The sequence below is a fragment of the Rousettus aegyptiacus genome, unplaced genomic scaffold (genome assembly GCF_014176215.1).
Source record: "Rousettus aegyptiacus isolate mRouAeg1 unplaced genomic scaffold, mRouAeg1.p scaffold_m13_p_1, whole genome shotgun sequence".
NCBI lineage: Eukaryota > Metazoa > Chordata > Mammalia > Chiroptera > Pteropodidae > Rousettus > Rousettus aegyptiacus.
The window spans coordinates 15,469,104-15,489,916 of record NW_023416284.1 but is presented as its reverse complement, the minus strand read 5'-3'; the positions used below and the strand labels follow the sequence as shown (position 1 = coordinate 15,489,916).

At 38.0% G+C, this 20,813-nt stretch overlaps 2 protein-coding genes across 7 annotated transcripts in view; one reads left to right on the top strand and one right to left on the bottom strand.

Annotated features, from left to right (window-relative positions):
* Positions 1-12,021, top strand: part of RHCE (Rh blood group CcEe antigens) — a 40,042-nt gene extending 28,021 nt beyond the window's left edge. Inside the window, exons 10-12 of one of the 3 annotated variants that reach the window (XR_001595022.2) lie at positions 533-724; positions 3,492-4,076; positions 8,888-12,021. Coding sequence is in view for 1 of the 3 variants with exons in the window: in XM_016129815.2 (XP_015985301.2) it covers positions 3,492-3,518 (27 nt within the window). In the remaining 2 variants the exon portion in view is untranslated. Of the gene's footprint in view, positions 1-532; positions 725-3,491; positions 6,586-8,887 lie in introns of those variants that run through there. The other 2 variants (XR_001595021.2, XM_016129815.2) reach the window with 2 other exon arrangements.
* TMEM50A (transmembrane protein 50A) lies at positions 4,896-20,053 on the bottom strand. Of its 4 annotated transcripts, none has more exons than XM_016129818.2 (8): positions 19,754-19,922; positions 18,966-19,115; positions 17,510-17,613; positions 15,642-15,754; positions 13,577-13,644; positions 11,673-11,765; positions 9,144-9,204; positions 4,896-5,387 (listed from the first exon to the last, which is right to left on the bottom strand). In XM_016129818.2, exons 3-8 carry the CDS (start codon positions 17,600-17,602, stop codon positions 5,342-5,344), a joined length of 474 nt encoding a protein of 157 aa, XP_015985304.1. In that variant the 5' UTR covers positions 17,603-17,613; positions 18,966-19,115; positions 19,754-19,922; the 3' UTR covers positions 4,896-5,341. The 4 variants fall into 4 exon arrangements, with proteins under 4 accessions (XP_015985304.1, XP_015985305.1, XP_015985303.1 ...); XM_016129819.2 differs by having other exon boundaries at positions 19,049-19,115; XM_016129817.2 differs by lacking the exon at positions 18,966-19,115 and having other exon boundaries at positions 5,040-5,387; positions 19,754-19,920.
* Positions 20,054-20,813: the final 760 nt, after the last annotated feature.

Below are 20,813 nucleotides of genomic sequence, written 5' to 3'. Positions count from 1 at the left end.
CACCACGGATATTTAAAGTCTACAATTTGATACATTTAAACAGCTTCTATACCCATGAAACCACCTCCATGGTCAAGTTAACAAACATATCCATCACCACCAAACATTTCCTCTTACCTCTTTGAAACTACTCCCTTCCTACTCCATTCCATCTCGTCCTCAGGTAACCCCTGAACTGCTTTCCGTCACTATAGACTAGTTTGTACTTTCTATAATTTTATATGAATGAAATCATATGGTATATACTTTTCTTTGTCTGGCTTCTTTTACTCGGCATCATTCTGCTGAAAGTCACCCATGCTGTTATGTGTAACCTGCCTCATCTTGTACCAACTTCTCTCTACAGTCATGGGCTCTCAGCTTTTCCCAACAGCCAGTGTCTCCCAGTCTCCTGCAAGTGTTTTTGCCCTTTTAGCAGAAGCAGGATAATCTAATGAAAGGAATCAGAAAACTGGTTTAGTTTATCCATTCATTCCGAAAGTATTTATTGAGCAGCTATTTACATATACCAAGCACTCTGCTAATCAACCAGGGATACACAACCAAGACAAAAATCCAGCTCGATTAAATATTTGCTGAATGAATGAAGGAAATTTGAGGATCTCCACCTAACACTAGCCACTGCAGCAGCAGGCGAAATGAAACAAGTGGAGTGAGAAGTCCTAGATTGTAGTCACCGTTCTGCAAGACATCACGCAGGCGAATTCCTTGACCTCCCTCACTGGTAAAATATGAATAATCTTTGCTTTACCTCAATGGGTTATTTTGAAGACTGAATGAGATAATAATGTCGTAACTACATTCTGTAAAATGCAAACCAACACGTGAATGTGAGAGTTTATTACAAGGGGTTTAGCCAACCATGACGGAATGTGTAAGCGTAGCTGTCATCTTTTTTTTGGCAAGCCTGCCGTTTCCAATTTTGTGCTAAATGCTTTTTAAAATTATCTGATTTTATCTTTGCAACAACTCCGCATAACGGTAAGTGTTCCCACCTTAAAACTGAGGTGTAACTTCTCCAAAATGAAAGAGCCAGTAAATGGAACAGGAGGGGTTTGAACTGTTGTCTGTTTGGCTCCAATGACACAGCACATGTGTACGTGTTGTGGGCGGCTGCTGGAGAAGTGATTTCCCCCTGTTCCAACCCCGATCTTCTGATTGACTTTCTTACAGCTGACTAGAACCATATTTTTCAGCAGTACAACACAGCTTGCACCTGAAAAGCCAAATACCCATTAAAGAGGCAAAAATTTGAAACCTCTAAAGCTGATAAATCCGGGGGTGGATTTTTGTTTGTTTGTTTTTGTAAACCATCCAGAAAGACATTTTAAACATTACTGAAGGCCCTCATTGCATTTCATAGAACCAGACTTCCAGGAGTTGGAAGGGACATCCTTGTGTCTGGGGACATCAATGGTTGCCTGGCACTTGCTGGGATGGGGCACTCATCATTCCCCAAGGGCACCCAAGATGCACTTGTTCGTTCACTAATTCCATTAAATGTATTACCTAATATGTGACAGAGCTCTTCTGTGAAGAGCTAGAGAGACAAATCTATATGAAATATAGTTTTAGGCCTCAAGAAGCTCCATACACTAAGACTCTAACTTCCTGTTAATTACAATGATCCTAACCCATGTACTGATTTACAGAAATTCAGTTTCTAACACAATTTTTCATGTGCTTTCACCAAGAGAATAAATTACTTCCTTCGACTCTTTATTTCAATTTAATAAACCTTGGGGTTGTTTTTTGTTTGTTTTTGTTTTTGCCCTTGCTTTCCAAAGCACGAGGACCCACTGACATCCACTTATTAAAATTAATCCCACAGTTAACCTTTTTGAAGAAAGGAACGTTTTGGAGAGTCTACCGTGGATAAGCCCATTTTGAGTCTCATGTGGGGGTATAAACAAGAGAGTGGGCTTTAACCACTTTGAAGGTCTGGATCTTTATATATGCCCGGCTCTGTTAAGTACTAAAAGAGTGATCCCAGCAGTAGCTGCTGGAAGATTGGAAGGAGTGGTTATGGGCTTGGGGAGGTCAGGGAGATGGAACTTGAAGTTGTGTTGGATTTGGCCAAACGACAGTTGAAAGGTATCCCGAGCAAGGGGAAGATGCTGAGCAAGAATAGGAGAAGCATGAAGCCACCTGGCTCAGTAGAGGGTTGGTGAAGAGAAGCTAAAAGCTAGGCGAAAGCCCCCTGAATCATCCTTCAGGCAACTGGAGGCTTCTGAAGGTTTCTGTGGGGAAACAACGCAATAGAACGAACGTTCTAGCATTGAGCAGAATGATAGGAGCAAGCATGTAGGATGGGTTCTGCGATGACTTCAGTGTGCTGAAGGCCGTCCACTGGCTTCTGAGCAAGTATGTGCAGTTTCTTTTTAAAATAATTTTGTTGCCAAGAAATATAAATACCACTGCAGTTTTGGCACAAAAACACAACATCATGTGTTATTTCTCCTGGTGTTTTATACAAAATTCTCAAAACTGAGCCTCGTTACACTGGTATCACCCCGGCTTCTGATTGAAAATAAATGTTCTAGATACACAGTGAGGGGCCAACAAGTGCTCGTTCAACCTATTGAGGAGAGCTTGCTTTTCAAGCTAAGTAGGGAGACAGATGAGGAACTTGACAAATGACTCCTCCCCTCTTGGGAGAGGCCCACTCCAAAGATCCTTGTTTCTGGGAGGCAGATCTAAATTCTAGACCTAGCTCACCACCTTCAGGCAAGTTGCTCTACTCCTCTGGGGCTCCATTTCCTCATTTTGTAAAATAGATCAAATTCTACATTCTGAGTTCAGACAGATCTGTGTTTTGCCACTTGTATGATCTCTGATCTTCGATCTCCCCATCTCTGAAATGGAGATAATAGTAATGCCTCACTAGGTTGTTGTAAAGATTTAAAGGAGATAACGTGTGTGAAATGTGAGCACACCAGTCCATAGAAAACACCCTATGAATGTTAGTAACTCTGACTTCCAGTTCTAGAATTCTGTGATCCAAGCTGCTCCATGAGCAGTGATATTGCATGGAAAGGTGTAATATGGCACACCTGCATAATTCCAGATATATTCAGCTTGCGGAAGACCTAAAGGAGACCTAAGAACAATCTTCACTTAGAAAACTGTCATGTAGAAGAGAAAAACTATTTTTTTCCATGCTTCTCCAAAGAATTTACCTAAGTGATGCTGTGTAAATTGCTAACAATTTGAACTGTTTGCAAAATGGAATGAGGTCCTTCATATGGGAGTGAGTCCAGTGTTTCTGGAGGTGTTCAAACAAAAGCCACATCACCATTTAGCAGTGATCTGAATACAAAGCTACACGAGATCTAATTCAGATTTTATGAAAGAACCTCCAAGGGCTTTGTTGATGAGACAACATTTTGGTCTATGCAAATTTCAAAACATTAAGCCAGAATCAGTATGTGTATAAATTTTAAGAGTGTAAAAGTTTGTCTGTAATAAAAATGTTTGCTTTACTTTTACAGTTTCCTCATTTGGCTGCTGGATTTTAAGCAAAAGCACCCAAGAACAACACACCCGTTCCAGAATGAGAGAGCTTCCTTTTACCGTTGCCTACCCCCTTTTTTTTGCGCGCAACACACTCATTACAGCAAAGTCTCCTTATGTATAATGAAACAAGGTCAGAGATAAATTTGATGTTTAAAAGACTTAAGTGGCAACTTTATAACACTTTAAAATAAATGTTTGGTCTTATTAAAAATGATGCTATATTTTCTTGGGTGGAGACACATAATTAAGATTTTGGTTAAACTTTATTGAAAATTCTTATTCTTTTTCACACGTAATAAACTATGCTACCAGCAGAGCAGATGATAAAAAATGGGGAAAAATTAAGTACTTATTTATATTTAGTCCTTGCAAACATTATGCTTTTTATTCCAGCAGTTGTCAGGTAGTTCTTATTCCCTGAGCACATTCTGAATTTAACTGTGGAGAAAAACGTCATGGTCAGTTGTGGAGATGCATTGCTTCAAGATTAAAAACTACTTCTATGACCTTGAGAAAATTCTTTAAATTTCCACGATCTGGGTTCTTTCATCTGTGAAAAGGTGAAGTTTAACCTCTGAGATCCCTTCCAATTCTCACATCTCAAGGATCAAAAAGCTAAGTATGGCGGTTTTGCTGTGGGATGGCAGCAATACAGTCATTTCTTTGAACAGTTTCTTGGTGACCAGGCCATATTCAAAACATATATACCAGGAGAGAACTATGGCTGACATGGAAAAGTACCACAGATTTAAATCAGCTGAGAGATATTTTGTGTTTAATGAAGGGCTAATTGTAGCAACTTTTATGAATGAAAACATGTCAAGCTGTAGTTCTGAAGAACATGTACCCCATAGTTAGCTAGTTCATTAAAAAAAAAAAAAATTCTCATTTTGTCAAGGTGGGGAGCTTGGGGATAACAGGGTTCAAAGAAGAATGGACTGAGAATTCTCAGGAGTTAATGTTTGTAATTATAAGTGACCTTGCTGGTCTATTTTGATCTTAGTGATTCAGTAGAGAGATACAGTGAAATATGGAATCCAATTATCAAACCCCAAAACAACAAAATTTGTCACCCGAGTAAAGGCTAGTGTCAAGGCCCTCTCCTTTTCCGCTTTCCTTCAATGGTACATGTGGAGTGACTGTATGTCCCACTAGAACTGTGTGAACAGCCGAGTTAACATCGGCCCCCTCCCCCGCCCCACAGAATCAGTGGCACAGAAGGGACACTTGTGAGGAGCCTGGTGGCTGGATCGGGAGCTGTGCTCACCTCTTAGGAGACCTTTAATAGCTTTTTACACCGAAATGGTCACAGAATTTTGGGCAAAACTGTATAAACCAAACGAAAAGTACTGTGAGAAAGAATCTTGACCACCGAATAGTTTTTAAAAACAAGAAAATTTTATATTTTACTTAACATTTGACACAGGAGAGGCCACATTTAAATAAACACATTATATCGTCAGAGCATTTTGATTGTAGTTGTGGACCTTGGATATGACAAATACTCATATGAGATGTGTCCGTAACTTCTTTTGAAATTTATTTTTCTTTTTACAAATTATACCATGATAACACTTAATAAAAATTACTCAAGTGAAATATTCCTTTTTAACACTTTATAAGTTAATCAAATGTATACCATAAGAGTTTTTTTTGTTGTTTAAATAGGGAGTTCTCATGATTTTAGTATTACACAAATTTAAGCCGAGACTGTCCTCAGAAATAAGTTTAGAAAATGGCATTACAAAAGACGGGGAGTAAGGGGAAAAAAAACACAAAGAAACCCATGCAGGGGTGCTGTACAGGAGTAGCGAGTCAGGTGCTTTCACTGCCATAAGTCTTCAGTGCGGCCAAACTTAAACACCAGCCCTCTGTGAACAAAATAAGGAACACCGCATGACTAGCTAAGTTCGAGAAAAGAAAGAACAGGTGAGATGTATTATTGTGGGTGACCAGCAACAATGGACTGATGATTTGCATGAAAAAAACCATGGGATGTATCAGAACAGAAGCTGATCATTCTAAGGTAGTACATTCTTCCACTGTGCTCAATTGTACTATTTATCACCAGCTTCCCCATATCATTAATTATGAGTACTAGAGACATATCTCACTATTAAAAAGTTAACCAATGCTAATACGTAATCATTATATGTCTGATTTTATCAAATTCATTCAACAAACTTTTCTGAGTGTTGAGGTGTTAGGTGCTACATGCTAGGGCTATGAAGTTAATAAGATATATAGTCTCTGCGCTCAAGTTGTTCTCATTCTTGATGACACAATGCGGTAAGTATTAGGGGGGAAAGAAGGCATGTACACCAAATGTTAAGGGAGCATAGAAACAAACATACAGAATTTATTCTGCCTCGATGTGTTAGAAAATGATTTACAGAGGTGGTAACATTACACGAACTTTGAAGGATAAGCAGGAGTTTGAATGGGAGATTCGTAGGTCCGGGAGCTAATGAAAAGATGAAGGAAGATGTTACAGGAGGAGAATATACGGTATACCAAAAGGTAAAGAGGAATCAAAGAACACTCGGCCTCAGGAAAAGCCCAGGAGGTCAACGTGTCAGGAATATGCCCTCGCCGAGATTGTAGTCCAGGGTTTACAGCGGCAGTGTCTACAGTTGTCCTCGAGCCTTCGGTTTAAGAAGGGCAAGAGGGCAATTCCATGCATAGGAAGACATACATGTATATATCTCTATCTCTATAGATACACAGAGGTCTGAAGTGTAGTAGAACAGGGCAGAGTCCAACATGGTTAGATTACAGTTTAAGAGACAAGGAGGATAAGGAAGAGAGGGGGCCGAGATTTGCTAAGCCCATCGCCCAGGGTGGCACACTGCCTACAGGGAGGGACCTTAGGCGCCTTATATGAGCCAAGAAGGCAGGTGCCAGCCTGTTAGCTCTACTAAAGGGGACAACTGGTAATTAGTCCCAGGCTGAAATGGGGCTATGCAGAGATGCACTCCCTACTTTAAAGGAATAACTACTGAGCTCCAGCTGATTGTTGCTGTGTGGGACCCAGGGTTGTCAGATCTCCCAGTTAAAAAAAAAAAAAAAGCCAAAAATCCCAGATTTTTATATAAAATCTCTTGATTTTTAAATGTCAGCTCAAAAAATACTGTATGGGCTAAATAAAACAGAACCGTGGGCAGAATTTGGCTAGATCGCCACTAGTGGTGATCTCTTTTGTAGACAGCCCTGAGTTCTAAAAAATGGAAAAGAAGGAAAATGGGAAGACTATAGCTGTATTTTAGAAGAAAAATTAATAAAGGAAAACTGGGTCTGAGCGAGGAACCAGTTAGAAATACCAACTGCTCGAGAAGGGATGATGAGGACTGAACAATGGAGATGGATAAAAAAGGAACAGGTTGAAGACAATCTGGACGCAGATTCGACAAGGCTCGGATGTGTGGGTTAAGTGAGAGGGAGAAACTGAAGACAGGAGTAGCCCCTTCAGAGGTATGGGCTGGTTTTCATTTTGTTTTCCCATCTGTTTTCCAATTACTCGCGCATACTCAAGGTTAGGTCCGCAATCATAATGGTCAATTTAAAACAGGTGTCATAGGCTTTTGTAAAGGTAAACATGGAGTGTTTCTGATGAAAACAAAAATGTAACCAAGAAGTCAGTTATAGCCTCTCTTGGAAGTATATTAATTTCTTTTCTATAAAAGACTTCATAAACCTCCAAAAGGTAATTAGATCTCTGCTTTTCCAGTTAATATCAGATCCACTGCTACGAAAAAGAAAAATCCTAGGTAGTTAGTTATTAGGGGCCTCTACTCTCCAGATAGCTTACAAGAGACATGGTAACTTTGGAACACTAGCCAACAGATGTAAACTGTAAACAGAAGTTTCTTGAGCAAGAGCCAGTCCCCTCCTACAGCCAGATGGCCACCTTAGTACTGACATCTGTTTCTGACTTCTGAAATAGTAATTTATAAGCTGTTGGTGAGTACTGTTCTGTTATATCAGAATGGCAGGCAATCTGATACAACTATTCTGATAATGGTGTCCATAAGCTGAATTTAATTTCAATTTGCTTACAGTGTATTCACAAAACCTGACTAGTTTTTAGACTTAATAAGTACAATAGTAACAAGTGAGAAATTAGCTAAACTTGCTTATAAAAGTAATTTATTATAACTAATTTGAGATGATAACATGTCAAGGACTGGTTTCCAAGGTTTTGTGAAATGCTGTAACTACTGAATAAATTTATGTGTTTCTGCCTTCCTTGAAAGAGATAAAAATTCCCCATAAATCCTCAATTCTCTGTTTCTCCCTGCTGTAACAGTAACTTCTCTGGCAAAAGCAGCCTCTCAAGGTGGAACTTACTTTACCTTTTACAACAGAGGGCTGCTGCTTGCCCCTCTGAGAAAATCCCCACACCAGTCCATCGTGAAGCCTTTCTTACCCCTGCCTCTGACCCTGTTATGCTACCTCCTTTGGCTGAAGTTGTGGGGCACAGAGTTCCCCTGACCACCTCTAACCCTGTGGAGATACTACAGTAGTGAGCTCAGGATGCCTGGTCCTTCTTTAAAGATGCTCAAACCTCAGCACTGCAGCTTGAAAGGAAAAGAAATCCTAAATATTAACACTGTCCCTCTCTTAAACCTACACTGCATTACCCTACAAAGTAACAAACTCGCCCAAATTTTATTTCATAAGTTGGGGGGTGAATTTTACTCATTTTGTATCAAAAAACTGGTTGAAGAATCAGCAAAGAAAGAAAAATATCAATTGAATTCATCCTAAATTTCATCATCATAGTGGCTAGAGCCTGAACCCTGGATTCGGACAGCCAGAATTTTAGGCACATGGTCTCGAACGAGTTACCTAACTTCTCTGTAACTGCTTTCTCACAGATAAAATGGGGATGATAATAACAGAGCCACCTTCGGAAATGTTACGGGGATTAACTGAGAGCTTACATGTAAAATACTAGTAATGGTCTCTTACACATGATAATGGCTTTAAGAAACTTTGGTCATTATTTTCTGTATAAAATCAATGGCTTAAAAAAATTTTTTTTTAAACTCTTTGAGTTTTCTCCACTGGTTTTGGGACACAAGATATGACCCAAAGAGTTTATGTATCTTGCCACATCTAAGTTCACATTTTTCTTATTCCCAAATTTTATAAAATTGCAAAAATGCCTGGTGGTAAAATGGAGTAAGTGTAAATACCAACTGCTGACTATTACTGAAGGGCAACTATTTGCGTTTCATGAGTGGTTCAAGTAGATATGGGGCATCTAGTTCCTTTTTGGGGATGGGTGGGAAGGGACAGGGAAAGAAAAGTCCTAGAATAGACTGTTCTAAAATCATACAGCAGTTTCTTAAACCTTTTTTTGGATTAGAGACTTCTTTGAAAATCTCCTCCCAGAAATAAGCGGAAACACCAACATCTTGCACATGGAAATGGCTGGTGGTTCCCTGTCATCAGAAGCCTACCTGTGGAATGAAGGCTAAGAACTCCTGATGCAAAGTAACACAACGGAGGAGCACTGGATGGGTAACTTAAGCAACTAAATATTGTAAATGACATAAACTATTACCAAAAAAAAAAAAAAAAGAATTTAAAAAGTTAGAATGAAGAATGCAAAATAAACTTACCCAAAAAAGATGAAGGCATTCTGGAAAAATACAGCAATTCCAGGGTATACTACGGCTTTTTCTGTAAAAAATAATGGGGACTATTTAGAGGTTTATCACCTCAAAACATTTAGTTTCTGATATATTGAATATTAGTTTTCTTGCCTAACATAATTGATTTTCCCGGTAACTATGGTTGGTTTGAGTATTAAATGACATAATACATCTGACAGTGTCTTGCCATGGTTTAGTAAATGATAGTTCCTTTCATTCATTTAACAAATATTTACTGAGTGCATACTAAATTCGGCACTGTTTAATGTGCTGAAGATACAGCAGAGAATAAAATAGGTGAAGTTTGCCTTCATGGAGCTAGACGATAGAGAGAATAAATAAGGGGAATAAATAAAGCAGGAAGGGTCCAGGAAGTGCAGTGAATGACGGACGACATTTTATAAAGACGGACAGGAAGACCTCATGAGGAGGTGACACTGGGGTAAGGACAGGAAGGAAGAGTGGGCAGGGGCATGCAGAAGCAGCAGGACAACGAGTGCCAAACGCCTTGAGGCAGGAGTACCCTGGTACCTCAGAGGCCTCGTCATGTGGGCAAAAGGGAAAAATGCAGGAAACAGATGGAGGACTATGAGGGGCAGGCTGCTGGGTGAAGACCCTACAGAGCTGAGCAGTCATGGCGAGGACTTTGATTTTACTCTGAGTGAGATGAAAAGCCACTGGAGGTTTTGAGCAGAACAATGACATGAGCTGACATATTTTAATGGGATCCCTATGGCTGTGCTGAGAGTAGACTAAAAGGGGGAAGAGAAGTAGACAGAAACCAGTGGGGAGGCTATTTCAGGAAATCAGATAAGAGACTAATGAACTGAACCGGAGTGGAAGCAATGGAGATAGTAAAAAGTGGTTGGATTTGAGATATGTTAACAGCAGGGTCAACAGGATTTGCTGATGGGCTGGATGTGGAACGTGAGAGAAGAGAGGTATCATCATTGACAGGCTGTAACTACCCAGGGTTTTTGGCCTAAACATCTGGAGAGACAGAGTAGCCACTACCTGAGATGGGCAAGACTATTCTGATTTTATCCTGGACTCAAGCTGAAATTCTCATAAACTTCTACTAGTAGCTGTGTCAACAATTACTAACTAACGAAACTGAGGCATTATGAATAGATGAACTGTCAATTTTTTCTCAGAATAGCTTTATTCTGGTGTACACTGTCATGGCTGGTTTGTATTAGGCCTTCCCTGTTAGAAGGCCACATTAAACAACTATTATCACTAGAAAAGCAACTTTATAAAATCACAGATATGCTGCTAATAATCTCAAAACATCATCTGGCTCCAGAAGACTTATGGAAAATAATTTAAAATTCTATGAGATGAACACATTCCTACAAAAAGGGGCTCTATATTAATAGTCATATTTGGGAAAGAAGAATGATCAGTAATTTTATTTTCTTTTTTGAGCTCTTTTATAGTCTCAGTTTTATAAAAAGGACAAGTTATTAATGCAACTCAAATAATAAAAAAGTGATTTGCTGTTTTTAAAATATGATAGTGATAAAGATTCTGTAGCAGGACAAGAATTACTTACGATATGTTAAATGAAAAAAGCTGGGCTCAAAATTGTATTTGTAACTATGACTATAACTACATAAAACAGAAGAGGCCAAAGGAAATACACCAAATATATAAAAGTACTAAGATTATTATAGCTTCTTCTACATTTCTTTCTTTTCTACATTTTTGGTAACATTGCTTGAAAAAATATAAATATATTAAAGCACCTATCATTTCTATCTATAATATTTAAGTGATTTTAATAAAAATTCAGCAAACCCATGACTTTAATCCAAGAATTACATTTTAATCAAAGAAGTAAACAGTGAAAATGTGAGCTAGGTTAGTTTCTGCTGGTCATTTTTGTAAATCATTAATATTGTATTTTTGCTATGATAAGCATAGGCAATTTTGCTGGGAACAGTAAGTGGTTTTCATATTTTTCTGGTGCCCCTCAGGGCCAAGTTTCAGCCAAGGATCAAAGAGCAGGACCTTTTCCTGAGTTTGCCTTAAACTGGCCTTATATAGCAGAAGCACATTAAATGTTAATTTACTTTCCTATCTAAAAGGAGATGATTTCATATTATCAGGAAGGCTTAGTTTAATAAATTTCAATTCTAGGATGTTAAAGAGTTTTGCATGATATTATTCAGGAAGTCAAAACTTGCAAAATAGTAGAGAACATATCTATTTTGTTTTTGAGGTTTTTGGAAGCCAAAGAGGAGCAAGGTTTGGAGCTGGGTTTCATTCTTCCCAGGCTCTAGATCAGAAGAAAAAATACAGATGAAAGGGATAATAAAAACATACCAAACGAACAAAATACAATACTAATGGGAGAGGGGAGTTCCCAGGTATAAATGCATTGCTAGTAGTTGGCCTATCTATATGAAAGAAAGCTTTATTCCAAAATAACCAATTTTAATGCACAATTTCAGTATTCCATTGAAGTAAAAGGTAAGCTGTATTTTCTCTTACCTTTAGCAACATAACCTCCAAAGAGAATCCACATAGATGCAATCAGAGAACCAAAGGCCAACATGAAACCAATGAACAGCCAAATGCGAGCGCCTTAAAGGAAATAAAATTTTACCTAGATTGTTCTCATATGGAGGCAGTCAGTTCAATTACCTTTTCAGAAAGAAAAAAAAAAACCCAAACAGAAAAAAATGTGTAATTGTCTTTAGTCTAAAATAAGAAGAATGGAAGGAAGACGTGTTGAATATCTTTTAATAGTGAAAATGGTGGCCTTTTTCTTGTTGGTGTGTGTATTTTAAGTGACTATGTTTACTTTCCCTAAATATGAACACCAAAAAAAAAAAAAAAACCCACATAAAAAAACTTTCCTTAACTATGCAATGAAAATCTCACAAAATATACTGCACCATATTTAGAGGCTCATTCTCTCTGTATTTTTAGAAAGAGTGCTCCAAAACTTCAAGTTCTCCAAGAGAATGTTGAAACAAAAACATAGATATACTTAAAAAATTCATATTCAGCAATATGTGAATCTAAACACTGCCATCTTTCACTTTCATGGAAATCAAGCAGCAAAATAAATTTAAATTTACTGTGGCTGGCGCTTAGGAAAGTTGCATTAAAATTATGTTAAGAGAGGGAGACAATCAACTTTAAAATCACATTTATATAATATTTATGCAGATTTGCTATAAAATAAATGGTGTCGACAGACTGCCTAAAATGAATTCTGAGATGTTTATTAATTAGCACAAATAAATTTTAATAAAAACACTGCTCTGTTCAATAAAGCACAGCAAACAGATTATATATAAATTTCTGATTTTGTCTCCAAAATATAAAACAGTAATTACGAAATAATAAGCTGTTACTCATAGATGTTATAGTGAAACAAATACGAACTGGCTCTGGACTCCCAAAATTTAATGCTAGCTAAGGAATTTTATTTAGAGATATGATGGCCATGTTCTAGTCCTAGCTCTAGTTACTACTGTCTTATTATCATCAGCACTAACTGCTAACATTCACCTATTCCTCTGGGGTAGATCAGTGTTTCTGTATCTCTTCTACTTAAGTTCATCTATGAAGAGGGTGAACCAAGGAGTCTGAAAACATCGACCACAGCTGACTAGTGGTTTCTCCTGTTTCATTAAAAAAAAAAAAAAAAAAAAGTCATTTTTAATCTGCCTATGTTGAGTTTATTTTTGTACGAATGTAGTATCTCAGGTTTACCATTTAAATTGCTTAATAACTATCTGTCCACCAGGAAGCAGGGCCACACGTGTCCTGTATTCTTCCTACCTCAGGTACATGGCAATGAAGTCCAAGGGACATGAGTTCCTCAGTTGAGAAGCAAGGGCCTGGGTGCACCTATGCACTAAAACTCTATTAATGTATTTAGTTTTGTAAGATGAACAGAGTTCTGGAGGTCGGCTGCATAACAATGTGAATGTAGTTAACACTACTGAACTGTACACTTAGAAATAGTTAAGATGGTACACTTTATGTTGTGTATTTTAAAACGCACAAAAAACTATGATTCTAAACTATTTCAAAATGCTTATTTAATCAAATAAGGTTGGGAAAAAAGGGAAGAAAATAATGTATATGGTATAGCTAAAAGCACTATAAGTTCTACTTCATACATGTATTCTTTATTAGACTGATCTTTACTGTATACTGTACACATTTATATCTACACATATTCAAAACTGCATATTCTGTACCATAAAGCCAACTTAGACCAACTGCAATTTTTATCTTATGCTTTGGAACCTATAACCTCCACTCTAGATACACCGCCATCCTAACCATGATCTCGAGGAGTTAAACAAGTGGCCTTTCCATGCATAATTCTCACTTTAAGGATGGAGCATAGTAAGATATTGTTTGTACCTATTTACCTGTTTGACCCAGGCAACCTTCACTGTAACTGTCACCTCGGACTTGCCCATTCGATACTGCATTAATCCTGTATGAATAAAATAAAATCAAGAAATCAGTTCTTCAAATTAAAGTCAGGTCTCATGAGTCTTGAGTAATGGGCTCATACTAACTTACTCAAGTCCCTTCAATGAGATACACTTTAAAGCAGTGGTCACAGTCCCAGGACCAGGAGAATCAGCATCACCTGGGAACTCATTAGAAAGAAAATACTCTGGCCCCAAACTTACTGAAGTAAAAACTCTGGGTATGGGGCTCAGCAACTTGAGTTTTAACAAGTTCTTTAGGTGATTCTGATGCTTGTTAAAATGTTAGAGTGAAATTCTCAAAATAGTCAATTACGCCACAATAAAAAAATTCTCAAAATTATATCTTGCTAAGATTGGAACAATCTTTAGCTTGTTCCCATCTACTTTTCTATTCGTACATCTCAGACATACTCAACACAAAGAGATTCAAGTAGTAAAATCGTTTTCTCAATTCCTGATACATGTTCCAAACATAAAATGTCTTTCACTGACTTTCACAGAGTACCACTCTAAATTGAGATAGGCTTGTCTTCTTTAGAAATGTCCTTTAAACATTTTTTTAAATGTCATGGGAAAATGGTCACAGTATATCAAGTTAAAAAGGGTCTGGGACATGGTAGGTGTTCAATAAACGTGTTGAATATATGAATTCTAATTTTTTTCATGATAATATGACAGCTTTATTCATTCAAACCTAAGTTTTAGAATGATTAAAACACTCATAGTTATTTTCAGTGACCTCCATATTAACTAAATTATTTGCTATATAAAATATATTTTAAAACAAGTTTCATATTTTTAAAAAAACACAGATGGTCCTAGGTTAGTGGTTCTCAGCTGTTTCTCCTTGCTGAGTTATCTGAATAACTTTATAATCTCCTGGCAGACAGCCAAGACTTGCCTTGACAGTCATCACTATTAAGCACATTTTCAAACAAACCATCTTTATCTGTTCTCTGGCATTACTAGTTTTACATATAATCTCAAACTTACAGAAAACTTGCTAGTTCAAACAAATTTTTTTTCCTGAAATATTTGAAAGTTGCCAACATGATGCCTCATAACCCCAGAAACTGCAATTGTATGTATTTCCCACAAACGAGGCAGTTCTATGGAACCACAATACAACCATCAAAATCAGGAAATGAACAACGATCCATTATCACCATTTAATCTTCAGACCTCACTCAAGTTCCCCAGCTGTCTCAATAATGTTAAGAGAAAAAGGATCCTGTCTAGAATCAAGAGGTACATTCTGTTCTAATGTGTCTTTAGTCTCCTCGGTCTGGAACAGTTCTTCGGATTCTTTTGGCTTTTACTACCTTGACCCCTTACTCTAGTTATACTGGTCTCCAAGCCAAAGAGAACCTTGTACCTGTTGTTCTGTCTGGAATGATCCTCTCATATAGCCCCATGATGAGTTCCTTCATTTCTTCAAGTCTTTACTCAAATATCACCTTCTTAGTAAGGCCTTGACTCGATTTAAAATTTCTACAGCCCCTGCTGACATCTCCTGTCCCCCTTCTGTTTCTTCTCGCTAGCACTTCTCATTATCTAACATGCTATATAGTTATTTCACTTTTGTTACTATTTGCCTCACTCGTTAGAGTGCATAAAAGCATGAATTTTCCCATTTTATTCACTACTGTATTTCCTGTTCCTAGAGCAGCCTGAGAATATAAATGCTTGACAAAAATTTGTTGGATGAATAAATAAACCATTAAAGCACATGATTTTTGACCTCGAAATAAAGTTATGAACAGTAGCGGTACAGAAATAAAAGGACAGCTGACGGAAGCTGGGAGGTAGAAGAGGGAGGAGAGAGGTAAAAAAACAGAAAAGAGGGCTGTTGATTACAAGCCCTCTATAATTTGAATTTTAAACCATGCCTAACGTTAATCTAATAACATTTCAAACTTTAAATCTACTCAACTATATGTAAAACATTTTTATTGTGACACTCTGTGTAATTAGTGCCACTAACAATGGTACTTACATTAGGAAGGCTATGGTTGCTATAACACCACAGGCATGGTATGAATGGTTGAAGTCGTCCATAGTGGGGTAAATGACAGCTGCATCTATGATAATCCACCAGCCTGTAAAAAACTAAAAGAAACAAACATCAAAAGTTGATACCAATGAGAAATTACAGTAATTTCATATCTTACTACTAAAAAGCAAGGTATCTAAGTGAAGCGATACTTTCTAATGAATTTCAAAAATTTGGTAAATGTTCCATCAGTTTCTTGCATTTCATTTATACACGGCTTAATAACCGATTAAATATCAGATGCCCTTAAAAAATATTAGATACCCTGAAGTCTGATAACAACTATTATTTATTAATGTGAACTTTTTCTCTAAGTCTACTTCAATCATTATTTTATATGGTCATAATAAAGTCAGTAATCCAATTTTGCAAGTAGAAATAAGTTACAATATCCCATGACAGGAGGAAAGAAAAAAGTGATTCAGATTTCAACTGAGGAAAGGAGTGGCTTGTTGCTGATATATATGTTTACTGAAAAGTTAAAAAAAAATCAGTATGGGGGAGTAAGTATTGTTGATAGAATTTAGCTATCCTTTTGATGTTTAAAAATAAGCAATGGCTGCAACTCTGCTTTTCCTTTTGACAAATTACAATGCGGTCTACAGATGGCTTCAGGTGTGATGCTAAATTCAGTTTAAATACCAAATTATAATTTATCTTAACTGAATTTGGTTCTGGATATTATCAAGGATAAATATATAATGAAAAACACATTAAACTGCACAAATGTTTTTTTATCTTCTGACTGAAAACTTACAATGAGAGTTTAACCAAATTCTGATGAGTAGCTTAGAAAGTTTTGAAAGTAACCCCTTTCTTTACCGCCACTCCTTATCCTGACCCAGTTAGCTCTAGACATACCATGTTCTGACAATTCTTTAAAAATAACGATTTTAGGCTAATTTAATTATTTTTATGAGGTTATAGACAGATCCATACTTTATGACATTTTTGCCAGCTAGCACAAGTACGCGTTTACTTTTTTTTTATTATGGTGACATTGGTGAATGAAATCTACTAAGTTTCAGGTGTACAATTTAGCAGTAAGGTGTATATATGTACACACACACATACATACACACGTATACGTACATAAATATTGCACTATGTGTTCACTGCTCATGGTTAGGTTTCTTTCTGTCACCACATATTTGACCCCTTTTGCCCCATCTACCTCCTCCCTCCCCGTACACTCACTATTTTTTAATCTTCAGCTTAATGTATTCAAGATATTTACTTTCCTCACATATTAAAATTCAAAACTTTTATGTTTATAAGAGCAGAATTCTATAGTAGTTTTATATTTGATCATTATTTGGAAAAATATAGGCTAAATAAGAATTTTATACTATAAGTTACTTCTAAATAACATTTTAATCAGTTTCTTGGTTTTTTTTTTTTTAACAAGATTGAGAAAGTTAACTCCAAATTATGGAAAAATGCAATGATATCTCTGACCTGGTTTTGACCTAATTGTTTCTTAAACACTTCCTGGTAACTTAATTTACTTGTTAAGAGGAGGCAAAATCCATATGTGAATAAATGTATAAAATATACTGTCTTAAACCATTTTTACCATGCAGTTAAAGAAAAATAATCAATCTACTAATCAAATTTCAAACCATAATTTCAACTAAGAGTTGAAATGAAATGAATAACTCAATCCCCTCTTAAATAAGACAAAATGCCAATATGTATTAAAATAAATTCAGTGGTCAAAGATAAAATAAATAGTACATATTTTAAAACATACAGAATCCAAAACATAAAAACAAAAACACCACAATGAAGGCCCAAATTATGACACTTACAAGAACACCAGCAGCAATGGAAGCAATCGTATTGCGTTTTTCCCCCCAATCAATGCATTCTGAGCATCTCAAACCTTCTAGAAATCCAGACATTTTTCAGGTCACTTAAAAAAACAAACAAAAATTAAATAAAGTACTTCTATTTCCTAGCTTCAAATCTGACTTATGTTCTTAGAAATTATTTAACAGTTCAGGAATAATTTTATAAAAGTGAAGTTACAAATACAATTGACCCTTGAACAATGGGAGGTTTTAGGGGTGCCCAACTCCCACACAGAGGAAAATCCATATAACTTTTGACTCCCTAAAAGCTTAACTACAATCACTTGGTATCGATGAGAGATTGGTTCCAGGACCCCTGCAGATACCAAAATTCAAGGATGCTCAAGTCTCTTATATAAAACGGTGCAGAATAATTCATACAATCTGTGGATTCCGGGGATGGGAAACCTGGAAATGCAAAACACAGGGATACTGACGGCGGGCTGTATATTTACTGAAAAAATCTGCGTATAAGTAGACCTGCCAGTTCAAACCTGTGTTGTTCAAAGGTAAACTGTACTTCAGTTTGGGTATGTATACATTTTTAAAATATCTGACTTAGCGTCCAATAAATTTCTACATTATAATTCTGGGAAACAAAATTTGGATTCCTTTACTATTTTTTCTTAATTTAAAAGATGGCTTTGGCTTGCAATTACAAAATAAATATGTGCTGGGGATGTAACTTACAGCACGGTGCCTATAGTGAATCATAAATACTGTATTGTATATTTAAAAGTTGCTGAGAGTATATCTTGAAAGTTCTAATGAAAAGAAAAAAGTTGTATGTGTGGTGATGGATATTAGAGTTATAGTGGTGATCATTTCGCAATATATAAGCATATCCAATCACATGTCGATTATATCTCAATAAAAAATAATTAAAAGGTGGTTTTGGTACATTTAAGGAATATGAACAAAGATGGGTATCCAAATATATAACATTTTAATAGTAATTATTAATTCCAAACGAATTTATTATATGGTTTTGTTGTTTATAGTCTAGGAGCACTAACATAATGGAAAGACAAGTGATAAACTTTGGCTCTGAGTTAAAGCATGCCCTCGGATGAAAAATATTTCTCTTAGGAATTTATACATTTGATTAGAGTCAGACTAATAAACTGAACATTGCACTGCAGGTCTTAACTGCTGCCCACATCACTTCCTTTCATTTCATTATTTTTTCCTTCTCCAACCCTGGCTTTTGGTGTCATTTCTACGGAAACAACCATTTCGTTTTAATATCTCTATTTCTGATTCTAACAGAAGTTTTCCAGCCAAGAGCACAAAACCGAAATTAATGTTAATTCAGACAAAAATCCAAGCTAAATGACCATAGATAAAATTAACAGAGCCAACCTAAAATGTCTTAAGTTTCATAAAACATTCCTGCAGGATGAGCTGTACAAACCTGGCTTGAGACACAGCCATATTATCTATGAAAAAGCCAGAATTACGCATAACTTGCTAATCAAGAAACACCCAAACTCCTACAGCGAATGTGAACCCGTCCGTTGTTACTCTGTAGCCAGCAATCATGATTGTCCAAGAACATGACATCCTATAAAAGAGCAATGAATGCAGCTGTAACCTTCTTTACAAAATTAATAAAAACTGTGATTATAACCAGTGCTAATTCTTCTTTAAGGCAAATTTAATTTTGAAAATTTATTCGTTTTAGTCTTCCCTGCGAGGAATAGCAAGCACTCCAGTATGTCTTACTTTCGTTTCATCCCTACGACCCCGCCCCGAATCCATTTTCCTTTGCTTTATTACTGGCACACTCGTGCCCAAATTCTGCCCTCCAGATTCTGGGAATTCTAGGTGTAGAACGTGGATTGGGATTTGGAGGATCTGGGAATTAGTTCTAGTTGGCCACCTCCCTCGCCGTGTGAACCAGCCTGGTCTGTTTCTCCAGCTCTAAAGTAGGAGGAGCAAGGTAATTTTGCATGAGTCCCAGGGAAGGGCGCGGTCGTGCAGCCTGGCGGAGTCCAGACGCGGCCGCTGTCTCCCGCCGCCTGCCGGACACAGGTCCAAAGGAAGTGGCCAGGGAGGGTCCAGCGAGGCAGAGCCCAGTGTGCAGCTTCCCAGAGGTGGAGGCAACGACCCAGTCAGCATCAGCCAGGCAGAGTCCCAGGTCCAAATACTATGCGGCCCACGGTGGTTCCTCCCCTTCCCCCACTCCCGCCTGGCACTTACGTCCAGCCCCGCCCGTGCAGTGGTCCGAAGCCCGGTGTATCGCGGCGGTGGGAACCCTCCAGCTCCCAGTTTCAGCCAAGAAAACAAAACAACCCCAGGCCACCAGATACCCGGATGAAGCCGCACCGCCCCCAAAGCTCGGTCGCGCCTGCGGAGACAGGGACGGAGGGAGGGGCGCGGGATAGGAGGCGAGAGGGCGGAGGGAGAGCCAGAGGGAGGCACGCTCACCGCGCGGAGTCTCTGCGCATGCTCGGGGAGCCAGCTGCGCGAGCTTTCCGCTTCCCAGACGCAGCTGTGCATGGGAAGGGGTAGTGTGAGTACACCTTTCAAAGTGGGGTGAGAGAAGTCGCTTTTTGTCCTAAGTTATTGTAAGGAAGGCACTTTTGGGCTTTTGTATTCGTACTGAGTGAGGTGGTAAGTTTTCTAGTGCTGGGGTCGGTCTCACAGTTATCTCAGGTGTAGATGGCAGGAAAAGTGCCCGGCTCCGCGTGCTGCAAAAGGTGTGTGTGGGGGGGGGGGGGGCGGTGCAGTTTGACGCCCCGCCCTCCAGCACTAATCCTGGTTTCTAAGTCTTGTTTGTTTTCCCAGAGCCTGGCCCCGCCCTCGCCGTAGCTCCGCCTCTAAGAGGAGCTATTTCAGAGTATAAAATTTGTGAATTTAACTTTAAATTTAACTTTGTGAATATTGTGACCATGTTTTCTGAGTCACTCCCGGGAGGTGGGGACGTCCTCGTTCTTCGTGCGGGGTACTGTGCGTCCGTAATCCCAACTCCATGACCTACTTCTGGGATTTGACCTTTTTTCCTCTTTGCTTTAAGGCAGAGTTTCTCAGCATAGACACTATTGACATTGACCGTCAAATAATTCTGTTTATGGGGATATGTTCTGTGCACTGTAGGATGTTTATCTGCATCCCCAGCCTCAATGCCAGTGTCATTCCCCCAGGTGTGACAACCGAAAATGTCTCCGGACTGCCAAATAGCCCCTCACAGGGAAAATCATCCTGGTAAGAACCTCTGCTTATGAGGTAATCAGGGTTTTGGGAAGTGACCCTTTTCAAA

What these genes read in the sequence shown, in the direction of transcription:
- TMEM50A (XM_036230199.1), bottom strand. Translation starts at nt 20,053, where the DNA reads ATGCACAGCTGCGTCTGGGAAGCGGAAAGCTCGCGCAGCTGGCTCCCC. An exon ending in CTGCACGGGCGGGGCTGGAC is followed by an intron (nt 19,116 to 19,753) that starts GTAAGTGCCAGG and finishes GCTCTTTTATAG; the next exon opens with GATGTCATGTTCTTGGACAA. An exon ending in CGGACGGGTTCACATTCGCT is followed by an intron (nt 17,960 to 19,048) that starts GTAGGAGTTTGG and finishes TTGCATTTCCAG; the next exon opens with GTTTCCCATCCCCGGAATCC.